Source organism: Filicampus tigris, chromosome 20, assembly GCF_054856515.1.
Source record: "Filicampus tigris isolate MCC_2025a chromosome 20, RoL_Ftig_1.0, whole genome shotgun sequence".
NCBI lineage: Eukaryota > Metazoa > Chordata > Actinopteri > Syngnathiformes > Syngnathidae > Filicampus > Filicampus tigris.
Window position 1 is genome coordinate 12,872,297 of NC_141236.1, and position 17,735 is coordinate 12,890,031.

General features: G+C 46.9%; 3 protein-coding genes across 7 annotated transcripts in view; 2 read left to right on the top strand and 1 right to left on the bottom strand.

The window, feature by feature from the left end:
- snx17 (sorting nexin 17) lies at window positions 1-14,950 on the top strand. Of its 2 annotated transcripts, none has more exons than XR_015083786.1 (15): window positions 1-568; window positions 2,988-3,062; window positions 4,990-5,107; window positions 6,272-6,336; window positions 6,883-6,993; window positions 7,094-7,184; window positions 7,325-7,412; window positions 8,417-8,681; window positions 8,857-9,060; window positions 10,298-10,426; window positions 10,597-10,674; window positions 11,085-11,159; window positions 11,270-11,311; window positions 11,698-13,988; window positions 14,283-14,950. XR_015083786.1 is itself a non-coding variant. In XM_086018325.1 (15 exons), exons 1-15 carry the CDS (start codon window positions 509-511, stop codon window positions 11,815-11,817), a joined length of 1,419 nt encoding a protein of 472 aa, XP_085874451.1. In that variant the 5' UTR covers window positions 5-508; the 3' UTR covers window positions 11,818-13,900. The 2 variants fall into 2 exon arrangements, 1 of the variants encoding a protein (XP_085874451.1); XM_086018325.1 differs by lacking the exon at window positions 14,283-14,950 and having other exon boundaries at window positions 5-568; window positions 8,417-8,486; window positions 8,589-8,681; window positions 11,698-13,900.
- Window positions 13,895-17,735, top strand: part of LOC147128452 (E3 ubiquitin-protein ligase RNF19B) — an 18,079-nt gene continuing 14,238 nt past the window's right edge. Inside the window, exon 1 of the mRNA XM_086018323.1 lies at window positions 13,895-13,988. The gene's annotated coding sequence lies outside the window, so the exon portion shown is untranslated. The remainder of the gene's footprint in view (window positions 13,989-17,735) is intronic.
- Window positions 14,199-17,735, bottom strand: part of znf513a (zinc finger protein 513a) — a 7,418-nt gene continuing 3,881 nt past the window's right edge. For 3 of the 4 annotated variants that reach the window (XM_086018319.1, XM_086018320.1, XM_086018318.1), the window contains 2 exons: window positions 16,962-17,720; window positions 14,199-16,862 (listed from right to left, as the gene is read on the bottom strand). In XM_086018319.1, the coding sequence (XP_085874445.1) occupies window positions 15,934-16,862; window positions 16,962-17,720 (1,688 nt within the window). In that variant the 3' untranslated portion in view covers window positions 14,199-15,933. The remainder of the gene's footprint in view (window positions 16,863-16,961; window positions 17,721-17,735) is intronic. The other variant, XM_086018321.1, reaches the window with a different exon arrangement.

Below are 17,735 nucleotides of genomic sequence, written 5' to 3' on the forward strand. Positions count from 1 at the left end.
ATGGTTCTTCCCGTCGAGTCTGTCGAAACCAGCCGCATCTCGCGTCCAGTTAGCTACATCTGCTTTCTAGCGAAAGTGAACTGGGGCAGATTTTCGCCTTTTAAACTCGTTTTAACTCAACAGTCAGTCAGAAATAAGTTTTTTAAAGATAAATTAACGTCACTGCTGCAGGGAGTGGAATTCCTCCTTACCCGCAACATGTCTGCTGTGGCAGTTTGAAAAGTTTACGACTGACGTGGGACAAGTTTTTCTTTCCTTTTTCTTTTTTTTTTTCATGACGAAGCTAGCGCGTACGGAGGTGGATGCTAGCTCGCCTCCCCTGCAGCCCGACACGGCGCCACTGGATCGAGCTGAACCGTGTGCATGCCTCGCTTACCTCGCAAGTCATCAGCCACCCTCACTGCAGTGTAATTTGTCGGTTTTATTTGATTCGAATTCTGGACAACTGTGGCGTCTTGAGCATCGCTAGCCGAGGTGGCGTTCAGGTACCGCTGGCTGGGAAGTAAACATGCATTTTTCCATACCCGAAACGGAGGTTCGTTCGGGAGAAAATGGATCTACCTATGTGGTGAGCATGAACACACTTGTATTGTTATTAGTACTGTACTTGAAATGTATAGGATTGCCTATTAAAATGGAAAACAGCTGTAACACATCGTGTGATACGTTCATGGTCATACGCTAAAAGGCATATTTTCTTTATAAATACTTTTTGCATACTGCTGAGAACGTAAATATGCATGAATAGGGTATGTATACGTGTTATGTATAGGGAGCTATTTTCTTATCAGCTTTTAATGTTTCTACTGTTGTACGTTCATCTTGGTATGAAACCAAACATTGAGTCGGTGCAGACTTCAGCTTTACAGATGTCACGTCTGCTGTGTTGGCAGCATGTTGTGGTAACGCAACTGTTATTTGTCATTCATATCTTTTAAACGCATCATATTTTATAGCCGTCAACTGGAATTCAACCGTTTGCTGCCACTGGCTCATTTATTCGTCAAGTACGTTTTTCACCGGGTAGTCGTGGAAGGGAGGCTCGCCCAGCTTGTCTCTGAAATTCAGGCTTGTAAACCACTGTCATGATAAACGGATCCTGTAAATGGCGGCATTGAATCGCGTATGATTTGAGATCAGCAAAGCTTTTAAGTTGAAGATGAGGATTAGGGGCTGAATTTTGGTTTCACATGTCAATTATGAAGGGCGGTTTTGTGTATGATTAAAAACAAACAAAACAAATTTAAAAAAAATAAAAGTACTGTTACCGGTTTGGTCCGTAACATGACAGAAAATAGGCAAAAATGTTGATCATTGTTTTCCAAAGTAAAAGCCAAGATTTAATTTTGATTCAACACAAAGATGATCCGTCTGCTTTCAAGGAGGGCTACAGAAACCGGAGACTATTTACCGCTGACAAGTTGAAGTTCCAAGGACTAAAACAATTTTAATTTTAAAAAGGTATCTGAACCATTAATCGATTATCAAAAATAATTAGCGCTTAATTTGATCATCGATTAGTTGTCAACCAGTTTGTCGTTGCACCTCGAAACCGAATCATGATCAATTTGTGCATTTTCTGCACAGTCAATTTGAAATAATGTCCTGTTTTTGAATAAAGTGATGACAATTAAAAATTAATCGAGTGATTCATCGAACATTAAAATAATCATTTATTGCAGCCCTACATATGAGTATTGCTGCGTTCTCTTTTTTTTAAAGAGTTCAAACCCCCGTGACACGATGCTACCCATTACAGCGTTTCCAGTTATGCTAGCTTAGCATTAGGCTAGCCTTAGCATAAGCTCTCCATCAAACTGCTGCTTGTTCTGACTGTATACCGATTAGGGAGTAGATGTCACGTCTGAAAATGCAAGTTGTACTGTAAAAGCAATAATGTGTTTAGTGACTATTACTTCCTGCCTTCATGCACGTTTTTCTTTCTTTTTTTTTCTCTCTCCTCGTCACTCTTTAACCTTGCTTCCCCTCTGTCTCTCCCTTGTGGAAAAGGCCACACGCTTTTTTAAAATTATTATGATTATTTTTTTAAGTCCCATCGCAGGATCATCCCTCCGCAGTCGTCCTGAGCGTTTGTTTGGACAGATGACTCAGGATGTTGTCGACTATAAATATTCAATTGACACAGGAGGGCGAGAAGATTAAAGCACGCGTGGTCTCTTGACACCCGCATGGGAAATGGCCTCTTACTGCAAGCATGCAGAACGCACTTCCTGTCATCGAGAAGGACAAATCTTCCTCCCCAAAACAAAAGCTGTTCTTCGTTTGCAACTACATGACTGTGTCGATTTGAATCCGATCACCAGATTTTTGTCGTACAAGGATTTGTGGTTACTGGCAGCTTTTTTCTTTTTTTTTTTTTTTTTTTAAATCCCGCTCTGTTGTCCTTCACAAAGCTTGACGCGCAATCTGTCCTGACTCATTTTGCAATTTTGGCTTTGACATGTTTGGCCCGCTGCATCCAAGCGGTGATTTCACAGAGGAGCCACGCAGTCGTAGCAGCGGTCGGTTGCACAACATGATAGCAGCAACAAGCCTTTGGCTGGAAAATCGTTCGGCAGGGCTTCGTTCCGCCTCTTTTCAAACCTCATTTTGTTGTTTTCCCGTAAAGAATCCGAACAATCATCGAGGTGAAGAATTCCTCACGTTTGCCGTCTTGATGGATTAGCTTTGGCGAGCGGTGCCTTAAGATAAGAGCGACCCAACTTTGACCCGAGGTTTTTCGAGATTACACTTGTTTGCCTGGTTCTTTCTTTCGCTGACTAAATTTACCGTCAAAGGGAACATAAAACAAAGAGAATGACATGTTTACAAGTTACAACTCTTTGCTTTAAGAATGCTCTTTAAGGAATAGATATTTGACACAAATGGTGCAATATTATCAAAAGTGAAGATTCGTCTTGCCATGCCTGATAAATAAGCGTAACCGCGGACGCATGCTTGTGTACCCCCCCCCCCCCCCCACGCAGGCTTACAACATCCACGTCAACGGCGTTCTGCACTGCCGGGTGCGCTACAGTCAACTCCTCGGCCTCCACGAGCAGGTAAGACAAAGACTTGAAGGGGATTTGTTTGTATTTTTTTTCAGCGACATAAAGCAACATAAGCCCCGTTTGGTGGCAGTGAACCCGACTCACTTCGAAAATAAAAAGCTGGCAGCGGTTCAGCAAATATCAAACAGTTCATTAAAAAAAAATAATAATAATAATAATAATACAAGCTGTTTTTATGTCACTCCCAGCTCAAGTTAACAGGTCATATCAAACATAAAACAAAGAGCATGCGGTGTGTTTTCTAAACAATCACAAAGCTTTTGCCTTCTGGAAAAGTTGTCTTAGCTTCATATGCTAACAAATGATGCAAAACATGGTTGACAAGCTGACGGTTAGCGCCGATAGTAGCGGTCTTTGAAGTGACGGGTGTTTGAACAGTTATGTAACACGTGTAGACAGATAATATAACAATACTCGCAGGCATATATTCTTTATCCTCTACGGAAAATCATATTCATATTGGGCACTTAGTTAGTCGAAGCAGAAGGAAGCTATTCTTCTTCGTTTGTGCCTGCATGACTGTAATATGCAGTACTGCCTCCTGGTGGCCAAGGTGCGGCACAATAAATTGGATTGCTGCATTCAACCATTTTTCATTTCTGAGAAATGATGTCCTTGCAGTATGTTATTCTAAAGTGCAATGTGCATTTTCCTCATTCAAATACACAATTACAGCGTGACTTTCTCCGAGCTTTCGATATTTAAATACAGCGCTGTCGCTTTGACAGCTGTCTTGTTCTTGTTTTTCTTTTCAAGATTGGACACAGGACGGGCCGAAGCACAAAAGCAGAACCTTCCACCAGCCGTTGTCCGGCCAATGCTAAAATGATGTCATTTTTTTCCAGCGTAGGGACGCAAACATGAAGGGGGCTATTTTGGCCGGGCGAGGCCGTCTGGCTCCTACGTGTCGTCCTCATGGCCGTGTCATCTTATTTGACGGTTGCCTAGCAACAGGGTGTGCGTGCGTGCGTGCGCGGGGGAGCATACGCGCACTCATCGTCTGCACTTACTATATGCAAGGGCTTCCTGTAGGGCAAACGTTGACCAAAAACGAGCAGTTGTGTTCATCGCTTGCGACTTTGCCGTGGTGCCGTGTCACACCCTGTGAATTTTTTTGTCACGAGGGTCAAACGTTTATTTTGAGCTGAACTGAAGGAAAAGCAAACAATAAATGATGCAACAAATTTGAAACACATTATTTAGAGGTGCAACAATTAAGCGATTTATCAACAGCTAATCGATTAATTGACAACTTATTTGATCATTGATTAATCATTTAGAAACCTTGTTTCACTTAAGACTGTAATTGGTCGTTAAAACCGTTTATACGATTAATCGATTCATCCAAAAATAATTGACAGATAAATCGATTATTGAAATAATCCTTAGTTGCCACCCTGGTTTTGTTGAAATTGCTTAAATTGCACTAGGGCTGCAGCTATCACAAATGTTAAGAATCGAGTGTTTTACCGATTTATCCCATCAATTATTCAGGTCACGGCAAAAAAATGATTGAATTATTTCATGTGAGGTGCCATCCTCAAATTACTCCGACTGTAGAATCTGTGACTTTGGAGCGGGAATGTCTTAAAAAGTTGCGGCCTGCCCTGGTTGAGTGACGTGGGCGTCAGCAAATGAGAAATTTACACTTAGCCGGTTGAGTCGTCATCTGCGTGAGTTGTGGCCATGGGTCGCTCGTGCATGAATGTGCTCACTCTAGTAAAAGGGGGGAGAAAAAAAACAGTCAACATCTGATTGACTGCACCTCGTATGCACGGATGAATGCGCAACCGTGTTCGCGCTGTGTCGCATCACGTACATGTTTGCGTTCACTGATTTAAAAACATTTTTTTTTTTAACCGCGAGGGCTGAAAAAAATCCCGTCGGACTTGACGACGGCCGCTTTGTGCGCCCGCAGATCAAGAAGGAATACGGCAGCAACGTGGTGCCTTCCTTCCCCCCAAAGAAGATCTTCACGCTGACGCTCGCTGAAGTGGGGCAGAGGCGGGAGCAGCTGGAGAAGTACATGCAGGCGGGTCAGTTGCTTATTAAACAGCCCCCCCCCACCCCCCACCCCCCACCCTTCTGGTAAAATGTATGTAGTTACAGTTTGGACCATTTGTCAACACCAGTGTAGGCCTCATTCAAAAAAAAAAAAAAAAGAATTTTCTTAACAGTCAGTCGTTTTAGTTGAGCCTTTTTTGGTTTAAGGAACTGAAAGCGGACTTTTTCCAAAGTGAACCAGAGTGACTGATTTGGGTTGTTTGCCTGTCACAATAGGCGCCATTATTGCCTGACATGAACCAACTGAATTTCCTATTTTAGGATCAGCCAATCCAGCCCCCGACACACAAAAAGTCCCCCGACGCCCCAAAAATGATTGTCCAAAAAGAAACAGGAGTTGTGCCATTTTGTTTTGAAATGGACACTTTAGGGTCTAATGGACATTTCAAATTCATTCCTGTTTCACCGAGCACGTTGAAATTTGGGTAGGCATGTCTGTCATGACTCAACCGACAAAAAAAAAAAACTCAAAAACTTGTACCATCATGAAAAAGTCTCTGAAAAGAGACAGGAAGTCTCCTGTTTTACACAGGAAGTCATTTCCAGGTCATTTTGTGTCAATTTCAGGGGTCTGCTACAAAGTTCCAACCACAAAAAGCAACGCGGCATTTTCCCGGCATTATGACGCCGTCTAGCAGCTCAAATTCCGCTGGGCTTTCAAGTAAACAAACCCCCGTCCGTGTTTCACGTCACGCCCGCAGCGCCCAAAGGCGGACTTTCATCCGCACTTTTTAAGCATATTACCCTTAAGCTGAACCTTGCGCGTACACAAACAAGTTTGCCGAGCGGGCCGCCGCGCCAAGGCCGGTCCTGTTTTAATCCTCTCAGCGCCAGCCACCGGCGCGGAACAAGGAGGCGTTGTTGGGAGGCCGCGTTTGCTCCTAGGCTGTGAGCGTACGCTGTTCTTGGCCAAAGGCTCCCTCGGTGACATCACGGCTTTCACGTGGGGAAAAATGAACACGGCACCCAAGCTCGGCGCCTCAGTTTTCATGTTAGCACGCTTACTTTATCGTCGTTTTTCTGTCATCATTCATAGTTGAACGTGCGCCCCGATTAACGCCGATCACTTTTCACATGCTCGGCTTTTTTTTTTTTTTACTCTCGACTCATCGTCGCCTTCCTTTTGTTGTTGACAGTACGCCAGGACCCGCTGCTTGGAGCCAGCGAGTTGTTCAACAGCTTCCTGAGAAAAGCGCAGCAGGTGGGTGGCCCGTTTATCGCCCGACAGCCGCACGCGCGTCATCTGCGCCTTTCGCAGACGCTCAAGCGCACTCATTCATGCCGTTTTTGACGCTGACTTTTTAGTGGACGAACACAACCGAGTCGTGCCCACAAAAAAATGATAAAAATGACCTCCATTGATGACCAAAACCACAAGCGGTGCGCAGCTCTCACCGTAACCTCAAAACTCCCGCTAGATATTTACTGGTGGTGTTCCACTCGTCTCCATGTAAGGTCCACTGGTTTTTAGATGAGCCCTAACATAAATGTCACAATTACTTGCCATAACAGTTCCACAAGGCTTGCTACTAAGTTTACAGATGAATGTCAAAATGGCCGAGCTGTACATTCGCAGCCGTGTTTAGTTAAGCATGTCATAAACAATTGTTTGTTTTTGCGCAATGTCATGGCCAAGCCTAGTTTGTCTGTTCCGCTCTTCGAATGCTTTGTCATTGTTTGCGCCGCCGTCCGCTCTTATCTTTGACACGAGCCGCTAACCCGTCACGCGCTTCCGTGGCCCTCGCAGGAGACTCAGCAGATTCCGACCGAGGAAGTCGCTCTGGACGTCTGCCTGTCCAACGGTCAGAAGGTGACGGTCAACATTCTGAGCTCCGATCAGACGGAAGACGTGCTGGATGTAAGGCGTTTTTTTTGTTGTTGTTTTTTTTGTTTTTTTTTTTGTTCGGCCATCTTCACGGTGTTCTCCAACCCCGAGTCGCTGCTCTTCTCCCCCGAAGGTCGTCGCAACCAAACTGGATCTCCCCGAAGACCTTCTGGCCTACTTCAGTCTCTTCCTCGTCCGCGAAGGAGAAGAGGGAGGCCTTGCATGTGCGTTACGCAACACCCGCCGACAAGCACACGCCAACGGCCGCCGACACATCTCATTCATTTGAACTCTGTGGCGAGCCGTTGCGCCGCCCAGACTTCCACTTTTCACGGGTTCACGGTCACCCTCGTTTTTCTCGTAGTTGTGCGGAAGCTTCAGGAGTTTGAGCTGCCCTATGTGTCCATCACCAGCCTCCACAGCTCGGCGTTTCACATCCTCTTACGCAAAAGGTAGTGTTCCTCGTTTCTAATTGGTGCACGCCGTTCCTACAAACATTTGCTGCTTCTTTGGGCATCTTCATGCCAAGGAAGCATGTCCAAGTGAGTTGAGGAGCTTCGTGTGGCGCTTTAGCGCCATCTTGTGGCGTATAGAGTAGAGATAGGCCGATATGTTTTTTTTTTCCAGGCCGATACCCATACCGAGGCCGATAAAAAGGAAAATATTGGCGTCAAAATTAAAAAAAACAAAAAAAAACCACTGAACTTTGTTTCATCGTCTTTGACCGTATGTGTATTGAACAATTTTTCAGATTTGCGTAATGTTTATTTTTTAAAGTCATTATTATCAATGTTTGCCAATGTGGCCATCTTTGTTGTAAAATTCGAACGAACATATCGGATTGTATTGACTTCAAATAGAAACAAAAGGTGCATTGTGTTCCCAGGGTCAGTAGAATCTCTTATAAAGTTCGCTGAATATTTAGATAAATACTTCCTCGAAGTTAACACTGTTTTAAATGGACTTATCGGCCATCAGATTTGAATAAAGTCCAATACCGATATTCGTCAAAATACCGAACATCGGCGCCGATAATCGGTCCATCCCTAATATACAGGCAATTGTAAGCCATTTTGTGGGCGCCGATCCCTCGCCGATTTTTGCCAGGTCTTGGTCTCTGTCCCCATGGATGCGCAATCTTTCATTTGCCGTCTCCGTCATTCATGCTCTCAAACGGAGCTGCGGATATTGACTCGGTTTGTCAACCTCAAGGGAACTCTCCTAAGTCCTCCTGACCTACTTTTGCTGTGCGTGTGAGACAGCGGGGGGAAGATGGAATGTGAAACCCACAAAAAGTTGCACGCGGACGACTAACAGACCCCCCCCCCCCCCCCCAAGTGTACGAGAGCCACAGAGTACAAAAATCAGGGAGGCTGTTTGGAAAAATTGTGCACGCTGTAATTGAAAGATTGTCCGAGTAACGTGCGTGTTAAAGTTTGCGCTTGTTTCTCTGCAGTTATTGGGACATGGCGTACGACGGCGATGTCATGGACAACAGAATCGGCCTGAACTTGCTTTATGCCCAGGTAGGAAACGTTCTTATTGCTCGTGTTGTTATTTTTTTTTTGGTAATTTTTGGTCTAAATCTCCAGAGGAGTCCCATTTCTTGTGCTTTGTGTCCAAACCAGACGGTGTCTGACATCGAGCGAGGCTGGATACTCGTCAACAAAGACCAGCACAGGCAGCTCAAGTCCCTGCAGGAGAAAGGCTCCAAGAAGGAAGTAAGATCAACACCAAAGCCACGGACCCGTCTCTTCTTTTAGTGTCGCGACCTCAGCAATCGGAGCTCAATGAAAGGAATTCACAGCAGGGTTCCCCATATCGCCAGCCGCCATCGAGAATTTCTTGCCGGCTTTCTCAAGGCACCTCGTGTGCTTGTCGTCTCCCCCCGTTCAGTTCATCCACCTGGGCCAGACGCTGAAATATTACGGCTACATCAAGTTCGACCCGTGCGCCACCGACTTCCCCGAGAAGGGCTGCCAGGTGATCGTGGGCGCCGGCAACAACGAGCTCAACTTCCACGTCAAGCTGCCCAACGAGCAGATGAAGGAGGGCAGCTTCAAGGTCACGCGCATGCGCTGCTGGAGAGTCACGTCCTCCGTAAGTGCGCGAGCGTCTGCTGCATCTCTCACGCCGTCCGCCTGGCACGCGTCCACGTCGCGAAAAGGCCGCCGGCAGGCCGCCTTCGCGCCCGTCGACATCCTCGGCATTCATCCTCGTTTGCATAATGACCCAAACGCAAAGCGAGAGCCGCGTGCCTCGTTTCAGATTCCGAGCCTGCCAGGCTCACGTGCGGCGACGTCACTTGACGAGCGTGAAAGTCGAGCGGTTTTGGCTCAGCTTCATCTTTTTTTTTTTTTTAAGTATTCATATTAGAGCTGGAACGATATGTTTTTTTCAGGACCAATGCACATTATTAGTAGTCAAGGAGGCCGATAACCGATATTTGGAGCCGATATTCATTTTCAGCAAAAAGGAAAATATAGGCGTCAAAATCCCCCCCCAAAAAATTACAAGTCTTAACCTTGTTTAAACGTGTTTGTCCAACATTTTTTTCAGATTTGCAAAATGGTGATAATTATTATACATTTTTTGCCAAATTCAAACAATAGCTCCCTCTATTTTCGACAGTAAAGCAAGTTCTCCAAAATTTCAAAATGACACAAATTGCACTTATCTTTGTTTTGATTTCAAACAAAATCCAAAAGCTAACTGAAAATGTACATAAATAGTTCCTTGAAGTTAACGCCGTTTTAATTGGATTTCGTATCGGCCATCAGATTTTTAAAAAAGGCTGATCGCCGATAATCGGCCTGGTCGATAATCGGTCTCTCCCTAATTCACATATACTGTATTCATTTTTAGTCATTCATTTGAAATCATCATCTGAAATATTCACCATTTTAACTCTTGACAAGTAAAAATACGTTTTATTCATGGACTTAGCTGATTTTGTTTAACTTTTAAAATACACATTTATATTTACTAGTTACTTTCAATATACTGAATCATGTTTTTTGGGGTTTTTTTTTTTTTTTTTTTAATGTAATGAAGGCAAATCATTCAGATGACCAAATGTGGTTCCCGTCACTATATGGGACACATTCGTGAGCGCACATCTTCTTCATTTTTCTGCATAATCCTGCTCACCTCCATCAACGCATCAACAAAGGGCCACCAAAAGAGCGGCGGAGTTGATTTGGCACGCCTCGCAGCTCGATGAATTCCTCCGCTCATTAGAGCCCCGCCCCCTTCCTCGCGCGTGGCCCATTTGGTGCAGCAGTGATGCATCGCCGCCCGTCCAATTGCATCTGAGGCATTGCTCGTTATTTTGCAGCAAGTCCCGATAGCGAACGGCACCAACAACCCGTGCACGTCGGCCAAGTGCGACGTGAAACTGGAGCTGGCCTTCGAGTATCTGATGAGCAAGGACCGCCTGCGCTGGGTCACCATCACCAGCCAGCAGGTGGGCGCTCGCCACGCCCACTTTTTGGGTTGTCCAGCAACAATACATTCGGTGGTGTTTTTTTTTTGTTTATTTATTTATTTTTTTTTCCCCCCGTGGGACTGAAATGTTCCGAGCTAGGTCACGGAACAAATTCCATGTGAAAATGACAGAATTTTGTGTGCTTTCAGGCCATCATGATGAGTATCTGCCTTCAGTCTATGGTGGACGAGTTAATGGTGAAGAAGTCTGGCGGCAGCATCAAGAAGGTTCTTTTTTTTTTTTTTTTCTCTCCATCCTTTTTATGATTAAGTCCGAACACATGATTGAAATAAAAAAAAAAAAATGTAGTCATTATTTTGTCATCATCTCACATATTGGATGAATGAATACACGCCGGTTCGTTTTCAAACTTCAAACAACAGCTGTGGAAAATAAAATGCATATTGTCAAATATATTTGACCGGTAATCCATTTGATAATAATAAAACATTAGGTTTCACAATAAGTATTTTGAGTAATGATAGTCATAGCACAATTTAGTGAACACTACGTTCAGTAAAATTCTTTAAAAATGAATTTCCAAACTGCAGGACACCGCAGTGTTAAATTAGGTTCTACAAATTAAGGACAATTTTTCTTTAAATATATATATTTGTTGTCTTTGTCTCCTGCTCAGATGTTAAGGAAACGACACAACGGCTCCATGCTGCGGCCCGACTGTCAGCAAGCTGTGAAATCACCCCCGCTGCTGGTGAGAAATGGAACATGGCCGCCGCACACACACGCGCGCACACACACACACACACTCTTCCCTTATATCCATTTGCTTATTGATTTTTATTTTTTGCCGTGTCCATGCAGGACTCTCCTGACCAGAGCCGCGAGCAGATCATCAAACTATCGGTGAGGACGATAAAAGTAATAAAAAATAATGCCCGCGGAATTTGAAGTGTTTGAGGTTGAACGACCGCCGCCGTGTATCCTCAAATATAACAACCAACCCCCACAAAAAAAAAAAAAAACAAAAAAAAATGCAAAAATTGACTACAAAAAGAGGTTGACACAAAGGGTGCAAATACATCCGATTACTCGATGGGATAACCGATTGTAAAAAGATTTGATAATAGCGGGCGTTGTTATAAGTTCGGACCGTCCGCGAGGGCATCTGAAGGCGATCGGATGAACAGCTGGCGGCGCAGTGCGTCGACCCCAGAGCGGACTCCCCCAAAACGTGGCGTCATTCTCCCGCTTTGCCTCCGTAACCGTCTTCCCCGCCGCCGACTCCACAGACCAAGCTGAGCTCGGTGTCCTTGCGAGGGATCAGCGCCTCCAACTCGGCCAACGACATCAGCGGCGGCGATTTCCACGGCAACTACGCTTTCGAGGGCATCGGCGACGACGACCTGTAACCTCCACGAGCCCCGCCCTCCTCTTCCTCGCCATTACGCGCCCCCATAAAGGTTACCAGCTTAGGTCCGATGCTAACACGCGTGTCCCGTTGTGCCTCTGCAGGGTTTGTAGCATCCGGGCCGAGAAGCCTTTTTTTTTGTTTTGTTTTGTTTTTTTTTCCCTCCCATCTCCCCGCAGCCATGACGGTCAGTTCACGTCGATTTCCTTCTGACAGTACGGTGATGTTACAGTCAGTCAGTTGACGTGCGACGAGCCGAGAAGACGCGAGCGCACTAGCGACCCGCCACTAGTGAGAGCAAAACACGGAATGAGTGTGCCACCATGTACGTAGGTGCCAAAACAACGTTGATTTTACCCCAACTCTTTGTGACTCGCAGCTTTGTATGTATGCTCACTGGACACTACATTAGGCACACATGCAATGCGGTGATATTTGAGATGCAGTCAAGTTCCACAAAAATCTGCCGCGTCGTGATCCTACGAAAAACTTTTTTTGTATCCACTTTTACCCCTCGCACACGCTTTAAGCTGATTAAAACACCATTTTGAAAGTACCGCCTACAAGTGAGGTACAAGTGAGCCAATTTGCCGATTTCTTGCTATGACTTTGGAGCAAAACATGAAAATGGAAGCGCTTGTACGGCGGCAGTGAACTCACCTTCACAACAAGCAGCAGTTCGGCAGATAGCTCCAGGAACATAATGCTAACACGTGGGAAACTCCATCCGCAGGCTAACAACTAGCATCGATGTGTTTTTAAGTCATGGATATTTGAACAAAATAACATTACAAAAAAAAAAAAAAAAACTCAAAAAATAATTGGGAGGCTGCTGCAGCGATACAATATTGTAACAAATCAACATGCAAATTGGCCATTTTGCTCCAGCGCTAGTTGTTGCGCAGGTGTCCCTAATGAGGTGTCCAGTGTCCTTCAGTCCCGATGCCTTACCTATTTTGTGGTTGCCTGTTGATCATTTCTTCCAGTAATCATGAAGTCGCCTGCTTTGGCCCAGCTGCTTGCACTTTGCACACTAGAAAAAGTCAACCGGCGACAATTGGGGGAGGGATGGAAAAACCCCTTTGAGCATTTAGTCCGGATACTAAGAAATTCATGCAGCAGTAATAAGTAATGCATTCTGCCTTGACTTAGGAAGACCAGTGCACTAGTTGACAACCGTTCACCAGTAGTACTAATCGAGGGGCCTAACTGCGCACTAGTGACAAAATTCTATTAGTTCACTCCTATCACAATTTGGCCTCACGAGTAACATCGTGGTCCTACTATTGTGCAAAAGGGTCATGCTGAAGTGGAAGGCAGTCGTGTACTAGTTCCACTAGTACACAATTTGTCCACACTTCAACTTCGTATTGCTAGTGATCCCAGACTGCACTAGTTGACAACTATGTGCTGTTATATAGAAAATTGTATTTGGAAACATTTATAGTAGTGCTTGACTAGTAGTGCTAAATGCTCAAACGGCTTTCTGGGGGGGGGATATTGGAAATCCATATATGATTTTTAAAAGTTTTTATTTTTTTGAAAAAGGTTGCTCATAAAATGCCAAATTGTAGTTTACTAAAGCATTTTGCACAAAAATAAACATTTACGTCACTTTTTTTATACGCTGTACGTGCTATTAAGTATTCGGAACATTTCCTACTAATGTCTTCTTTTTTTTTTTTTTTTTTTCCATAGAGCGCGTGTAATCTCAAGCAGAAATGAACTAACATGATGAGTGTTTACATTGTTTTTAGTCGACAGATTTCCACGTGATTTTTTTTTGTGTGACGTGCTCGTGCCAATCATCTCAGAGGAGCGTTTGAATAAAAAGGTACGCCACAACAACACCATCGTTCATGCATTGCTGGCAACGAAATGAACACAGCGAAGCACATTCTTCCGTCTCGAAAGTTCTATTAGTGCTTTTTTTGTGGCGTCCTGCCAACAGCATACGTCGGGCTTCGTGGTTTTCAACCGAAAATCCCCGCAAAGCCGACGGCAAAACGAAAACATCTCAATTGTAAGCAATAGTCAATGATGCCTGGACAAAGAATAATAAATGCTCTCATCTGTTCAGGTCATTGTTTCCGACGCCTCATTTTTCCGTGTGCGCATGGTTACTGCGTCTGCAGGAATTTTCAACGTTGGAAACTTTCCATGGGAATTCAGGTGAATTTATGGAATGAAGTTTGGTTCTAATAGAGAAAAAAATACAGGTACCATATCTTAGCTTTAGCATAGGATTAGTGCTTTTTTTTTTTCTTTTTAACCTGCCTTGAAATAAAAAAAGGAAAACAATCAAATAACTTACAACTACCATAACTTAAAAAAAATGTAAAAGCTACTCTGTAGCTGAGGTAAAAATAATCACACCTTGAGGAAATAGCATATTTTTTTTATTGTATGGGGGACAAGTCATCAGATATTTAAATGTATTAAGTGTTTAATTATTTGTGTGTAAAGTGTTGCTTGTTAAGGCATTGATGAGACAAGACGCTGCATAAAAGGACACAGGCGATCGCAACAAGACATTTTGGATCCGGCAAGCGCCATTTTGGATAGCGCCACGTTGGCCGCCCGGCCCCAACACATTTCTTCCCTGGCATACAAAAAGAAAAAAATTCTTAGTTCCTAGCCAATTTCTCAGGGCAAAACTACACAAGACAACCATCCTATCCCGTATCCTTGTATATATATTAATGTATTATGCATCTAGTAGAGTAATAGCATTAGAAAAATAAAAATGGACACATGCTGACGTTCTAATAATGCCATCTTTTTGTTTTCAAGTAAACCACGGGCTATTTTCACAGTGAGGAAAATAAACGGGACACCACGCGCACAAGTACACAAATAAGATCTACACACTGATGACAAAAATAACCTTACAGATGAGCCCTCCTCCTCCAATCACATTTGAGAACGCTAGTAGGTCATATCGGAGCAATCGACAAGTAAGAAGCACTTTGCTTAAGAGTTTGTCACTTCCAAGGCACACGCCGTCACCAGTGCCCATGCAAATCGCTCGGAAAAGATGCCCGCCCGCATGTCACTTTTGGGGGGGTTGTAGCATCCGAGCAGTTTGGCCCGGTCCGCTGTCTTGTGTGTAGGGCGATTCCACCCCCCCCCCCCCCCAAAAAAAAAAAAAACGTGGCCATCCATCCTCTTCTTTCTCTTGTCCACGGCACTGACGCAGAAAAGGGATGACAGAATTTCACAGCTTTGCTCGTTGCCTGCGTGTAAAAGATCACACGGCGCCAATGCAGGAAAATGGGAAGTATGAAGCAGACAAGATTTTCCGGCCTGGGGGTAGTCAGAGTAACAATAGTCGGGCCGCCACCACCTCTGCGTAGAAGGATTCTACAATGCTGAGAGAGCGGTGCGGAAAAACACTGGTATTTCCCCCTCATTAGTCGAGGCAGGCAACATTTTCTGGATTTAGGTAGTAACAGATTCGTAAATTCTTAGTGGCGTATAATCAGAGCCAAAACTGGTGGGGCCACTTAGCGAGTGCCTTGTTGTTGGCCATGAGTATGCGCGCATCACTGTGAGAAAGGCAGAAACGCCATGTTTTTTTGTTTTTTTTAAATTTATTAACAAGTGTTTTTTTTTGTCCAACATGACAGCCGGTGTGGCGACAGAACTTTGTGCTGGCATGGCCGCATTAGAGTGCCTCATTGTCAGCTATGAGTGTGCGCATGACACAGAGAGAAGGCGGAAGAGCGAGGCGCGTCAAATTTACACATTTTTGTTTTTCTGGGAAGTAGGACCAGAGACCGCTTGGTCTCTAGAGCAATGAACAAAATTGCTTAAGTCTGCTCAATTGTACAAAAATCTTGGATTTAACCCTTGTGTATGACAAATTTCCTTTTGGGACCAAAAAAAAAAAAAAGGCGACTGAACGTGTACTGCCACGACTCTTGATACTGTCCTCTGGAGGGCTTGCATTCAAGGACTGGGATTTGGTTCACGCTGCATCGCGTCATTTGAAATGGTCTCCTGGGATGCAGGGGTCGTTCGGACTTCCCAGTTGGGAGGGGGGGGCGGGTTGGGGGAAGGGCGGCACACAAAGACAGAAGACAAGGCATCAAAATGTTCACCTCAAGTCCGTCTTTTAGACCATTTCCAGTTTCCAGTTGGGGTGCTGTAAAGTCTGAGCGCCCTCCCTGGCCATGTAGGCCATGTCCGGCGCGGCGGCGGCCGCCTCTTTCCTGTGGCCGCCCCGGGGCCCGCCTTTGTCTTCCTGGTTGGGCCCGGGGGTGGCGGCGGACATCTTGACCCAGCCGTCGGTGGCGTGCCCGTGCTTCTTCTGGTGCCTCTTGTAGTTGTCCCAGTGGCCCGTGGTGTAGCCGCACTCCTGGCACTTGTAGGGCTTCTCGCCCGTGTGCCGCAGCATGTGGCGCTTGAGGTTCATGCTCTGGTTGCAGCTGTAGTTGCAGACGGCGCACACGAAGGGCTTGGCGCCGGAGTGCACGCGCTGGTGCCGCTTGAGGTTGGCCAGGTTGCCGCAGGCGTAGTCGCACAGGTGGCACTTGTAGGGCTTCTCGCCCGTGTGCACGCGGTGGTGCCGCTTGAGGTTGTCGAAGTGCGCCGAGGCGTAGTCGCACTGCGGGCACTTGTAGGGCTTCTCGCCGCTGTGCGTCTTCATGTGGCGCGCCAGGTGGTTGGGGTAGTGCGTGAGGAAGGGGCAGGCGGCGCACGTGTACACCTTGTCGCCGCGCTCGCCGGGGCTGCCGGGCGACGACGACGAGTCCTTGGTGAGCATCTCCAGCGTGCACTTGGCGCAGATCTGCGCCGACGTGCCGTCTTCATCCTCCAGCACCGCGCCGCACAGGCGGCACGTGAAGGGGAACAGCGCCGAGGAGGGCGGCGGGGGCGGGGCCCGGCTCGCTCTGGCGCCCGGGCCGTTGTTGGGCGGGTGGCCGGGGGCGGCGCCGGGGGCCGGCGCGGACTGCGGCGACGCCCCTTTGAGACTCTCAAAGGCCGAGAGGTAGTCGGCGTTCTGAGCCGCCAGAGTCAGGTGGGCTGAGGCTGCGGCCACCTCTGAAATGAGACACGCACAAAAAAAAAATGCTACTTAGTGTTAGCGTTTAGCTCAAAGGCCACGTGGTCGTTTTCACTCGGCCGCGGAATCAAACGTACCCTTGGCGGCTTCGTCTTCGTCTTCTTCGCTGGCTCTGTGGCCGCCCACGTTGTGTCTCTTGAGGCCGCCGGCGGGCCGGAGGGCGGGGTGCCGCTGCGGCCCGCCGTGCGCCTCGGGCCCGGCGCCGGCGGGCATGTGCATGCGCTGGTGCCGCTTGAGGTTGCCCAGGGAGCTGCAGGCGAAGGCGCAGCTCTCGCACTTGTAGGGCTTCTCGCCCGTGTGGATGCGCAGGTGGCGCTGCAGGTTGACCAGCTGCGCCGAGGCGTAGGAGCACACGGGGCAGTTGAAGGGCTTCTCGCCGTTGTGCGTCTTCATGTGCCGCTTGACGTGGTTGGCGTAGCGCGACGAGAAGCCGCACAGGTGGCACGAGTGCAGCTTGTTCTTGTCGCCGTCGCCGTCCGCCATGCCGTCCAGCGGCGAGTGCGCGTGCAGCTCGGCCAGGCTGCCGAAAGCAAAGTCGCCGCTCTTGGGCTCCCGCGACGCCTTGCAGCAGCGCAGGCAGTAAGGGCCCGCCAGGTCCACCGAGGCGCCCAGGTGGTCGTCGCGCAGCTGGCCGCAGCCCCGGCACGACAGGTAGGGCGGGAAGGGGACCTCCGGGCGCCCCGCCCTGCCCTCGTCTTCCCGGCCGTGGTCGGGGGTGCTGCTGTGGGAGGTTTCCGTCTCGCTATCCATGCCGCCGCCGCCGCTGCTGCTGCTGCAGTCGGAGCTGTCCTCATCACACAGAGGATACACAGAGAAACCGATCTCAGCAGCTACCTCTGCGGAAGGGGGAG

Coding starts and splice junctions, on each gene's coding strand:
- snx17 (XM_086018325.1), top strand. CDS start 509: ATGCATTTTTCCATACCCGAAACGGAGGTTCGTTCGGGAGAAAATGGA. Junction 7,185..7,324: donor AGAAGAGGGAGGCCTTGCAT/GTGCGTTACGCA, acceptor TTTTTCTCGTAG/TTGTGCGGAAGCTTCAGGAG. Junction 8,487..8,588: donor TGAACTTGCTTTATGCCCAG/GTAGGAAACGTT, acceptor TGTCCAAACCAG/ACGGTGTCTGACATCGAGCG.